The sequence below is a fragment of the Lepisma saccharinum genome, chromosome 26, assembly GCF_977018435.1.
Source record: "Lepisma saccharinum chromosome 26, izLepSacc3.1, whole genome shotgun sequence".
Classification (NCBI taxonomy): Eukaryota; Metazoa; Arthropoda; class Insecta; order Zygentoma; family Lepismatidae; genus Lepisma; species Lepisma saccharinum.
The window spans coordinates 36,011,391-36,015,138 of record NC_139254.1 but is presented as its reverse complement, the minus strand read 5'-3'; the positions used below and the strand labels follow the sequence as shown (position 1 = coordinate 36,015,138).

Here is a 3,748-nt window from a genome sequence, read left to right as displayed (position 1 = left end):
TCAGTAAAGCATTTGACAGTGTTCAACCAAATTTATTAATACAGAAATTACATCAGCAATTTAATTTCTCTGCCCTTGCATGCAACTGGATAGAAAGTTATTTATGGAATAGGAGTATCGACACAAAAGTAGGCAACTCGATTTCAAACCGTGTAAATGTATCTTTCGGTGTACCACAGGGATCTATTCTAGGTCCTAAACTGTTTAACATGTTTGTGAATGACATCGCAGACAGGGAATTTGGGTTTGAATTATATTTGTACGCAGATGACTGTCTCCTGTACTGCGCGTCAAGAAAATTAGAAAAAGTAATTGCAAATATTGAGGAAAATATGCCCGAAGTTCTTGAGTGGTATCAATCTAACATGTTGAAAGTGAACGAGTCTAAGACGCAAGTATTAATACTATCCAGTGAAAATAATAACAATACGCTAATTGACAACATTAAAATAGGAAATTTCAATATAAAACCATGTGAATCTCTAAAATATTTCGGTATGCACTTAGATAAAAGTTTATCCTTTTCACAACATGTAAAAAGCATGTGTTCACGCGCAGCACCTAGAATCAAGCAGTTTCAATTTGTCTGCAAATATGTACACCTTGCCCACAAATTAGCGTTCTACAAAGCATTTATTAGGCCGTTACTTGAATACTGTTCCTCTGTACTTTATGGGATTAATAGAAATAACACCACGAAACTAGAGAAAATGCAAATTTGGGCTATTCGTAGCATAAGAAATACAGCGCACACGACCTCACGTGCAAGCAGAGAAGAACTCCAAATACCCACGCTGGAATCCAGACGAAAATATGCATTTCTACTAAAAATTCACCAGGCAATTAACAAGCACCACCACTTATTAAAGGACAAAGTAATGATATCTAGTAATATAAATTATCCCAATCTGCGATCCAACAACACCAACAGAATCCAAGTACCAAAATGTAACAAGGCAAGATACGGATCAAAATCCCTGTCATCACTGGCAAGTAAAGCGTGGAATCAACTACCTGTAAATTGCAGAAAGGAGAGAAATTTGGCCAAATTTAAACAACAGATTAGGACATTAATCTATGAATACTGATACTGTGCCTATTCTACCTCATTTCTTCCTTCATAAAACGTAGCTACAAAAAATGTTTATTTTTAGTCTATTTCTTATATTTTTCAATTATATAAATTTATAATATTCCATTGTATGTATACTTATAAACAAATAGCATAACTGTATATTAATTCATGTAGGGCAAAAAGCTGTTTTTGTAGTTCAGAATCAATGTAAAAAAAAATGTAAGCTTAATTGTAACCCTACTTTAATAATAATAATAATAATAATAATAATAATAATAATAATGGTAACATCCTATTTGGAAAACGTGCCCCATACAGATGCCTTGCAGCACAGCTATTACCTCCAGCCTCCCCATAAATCAGATGCATGTCCGCCAGCACTTGGGGCGTGTATGCAGCCATCCCTTACACTGGGCTACAAGTGTTTATGGCCGTTAACACTAGTAGGGTCAAGTGCCCATATTTCGGATACTTAATTTCAAATTAGATTTTCAGTACCTAAATGTAAACAAAATAAGCCATAAATGTGTTAATAAACATTGAACATATATTTATTAATGTTTCTGAAAGTTATATTAACATTTATAAGAAATAATTGGTATATTTTATGAAACAAAGAATTGTATGCATATTTTTTGTCTGACAAAAAGGTTGCCTAATGTCGGATAGGGTATTTCCCAATTTCGGATAGGGTTACTAATGATAAATTTCAGCTTTCAATATAGTTAAAATATTTGCTAAACTCATAAAATGAAATCAACTGACTGTCTAGAAAGGACGTGTATGTTCTTACAAATTGAAAGATATCATGAAATCAATTTTAGTTTTCTTTGTCACTGACAGTATTCACACTTGAAAGTCTTCCATTCATTCTTGTCTGTTCCTGCACACATCTCGTGGACCCATCTGAGGCACTGCACACATCTTATCCAATCTTCTCCAGATGTATCTTCACGGTAGGGAACGGAACAATAGATACATTCTTCATCTGCACTGTCTTCGTCGTCTGTGGAAATGAGGTGGATAGATTCTTTGGAGACACTTCCCTCATCCTCGGATGAATCCTTATCAATCGATTTTGGCTTGCTTTTTCTCGATCTTTTTGAGACAGCTGGTTTCTTCTTTCTCTTTCCTCCGTCATTTTTCTCTTCTCTGAAAATAGCTCTCATACATTTCATTGTTTTATTGCTGCATGTTTCGCTTGTTTGATCCTTTTTTTTTTTTCAACTAGTTCCTTCTGATAAGGAGATGCAGTAATCACAGCTGCTTTGCCAGCTTGTCTACTGATCGTGGAGGAGCAAGGCAATGTTGGTGGAGGCCGAAGGTCGAAAGGCGAGACATGTGTAGGAGTGTTTCCTCCACTAGTCTGCTGTTCTGGTAAGAAATCAGCGTCACTAAAAACTGTGGGGTCAAAGGGTGATATTCCACATTTCTTGAAACCGTTCATAGCAGTTTGCATGTTTGCTGCCTTCACATATGCCTTGCCGAATATTTCACCAATTTGAAACATTGACACTGCTTTGAATGGGTGGTTATCAAGCCACAAATCTATTTCTTGTGAATAGTACTTTTTGAAGGGACCCATGAAACTAACATCGAGGGGTTGCAATTTGTGGCTTGAATGTGGTGGGAGGCACACAATGTGTACTCCATGTTGTCTTCCTAACAAAACTATGTCTAAGTTTCTTGTATGGGAATAGTGCCCGTCTAAAATAAGAACCACCGGATCTTCGTTTGATGGCTTGACTGTTCGAATAAAATGTTCAAACCACTGAGTAAAAATATGGGTTTGTATCCACCCAGATGGATGACAGGCTGATACCGTCCCTGGTGGCGTTCCAATCAGCAGCTCAGGCTTCATCCTGGCACGTGGGAAGACGATCAGTGGAGGGACAAACGTTCCTGCTGCACTCATGCACATCACAATTGTGATTAGCGAACCTCTCTCTGCTGAAGACAGTTGAGCTACTTGCCTCTTGCCTTTGATACTCAGGACTTGAGACTGAGTACCCTGAACTACACAGATTCCAGTTTCGTCAACATTAAAAACTTTTGTGGGGTTAAATGTCACCTTTTGTAGTTCTGGTCGAAGAATACCAAAAAATGCCGAGATCTTTTCTTTGGTAAAATTCTTAACCCTACTTAACGAAATCAGCTCTGGCTTTCTGAATGAGTGCATAGGATGCCTTTTTAAAAAGCGTCGCAACCATTTCTTTCCAGCTAAACCTTTCGTTGCTGAGAATGGATGACTAACATTATTCCGCACTGCAAGCTGGTACGCTAATATTCGGATGTCATGTCTTCTTAATCCATAGAAACGTTCATCCATCACCTTGCAATATTCTGAAAGTTCCTCTTCTAGCTCACTGCCAAGTGCACACTTCCGGCCAATTGATGATGACAATCACTGATCAACATTTTCACTCTTTACATAATCCAAAAGAGTGGATTTTGGAACTTTAAATACTTTAGATGCTTTTAGAAATCCCATTTCCTTTTTCTTCACCGCTTCGATAGCATTTTTCATTGCTTCTTGGGAGCAGTTTTTCCTTTTTCGTCCAGGCATCTGTGAAATAAATAACACATCATGAGTATTTAGAAAGGGTGCACAATTTCGGATAGTCGGAATTAGGTACCCGTTTAGCATCCGAAATTAGGCAACCCAGTCGCATG

General features: G+C 37.5%; 1 protein-coding gene across 1 annotated transcript; it reads right to left on the bottom strand.

Moving 5' to 3' along the window:
- Positions 1-2,249: 2,249 nt before the first annotated feature.
- On the bottom strand, positions 2,250-3,404 carry LOC145979627 (uncharacterized). Its single transcript, XM_083112593.1, has one exon. It carries the CDS (start codon positions 3,402-3,404, stop codon positions 2,250-2,252), a length of 1,155 nt encoding a protein of 384 aa, XP_082968719.1.
- Between the last annotated feature and the right edge of the window lie 344 nt (positions 3,405-3,748).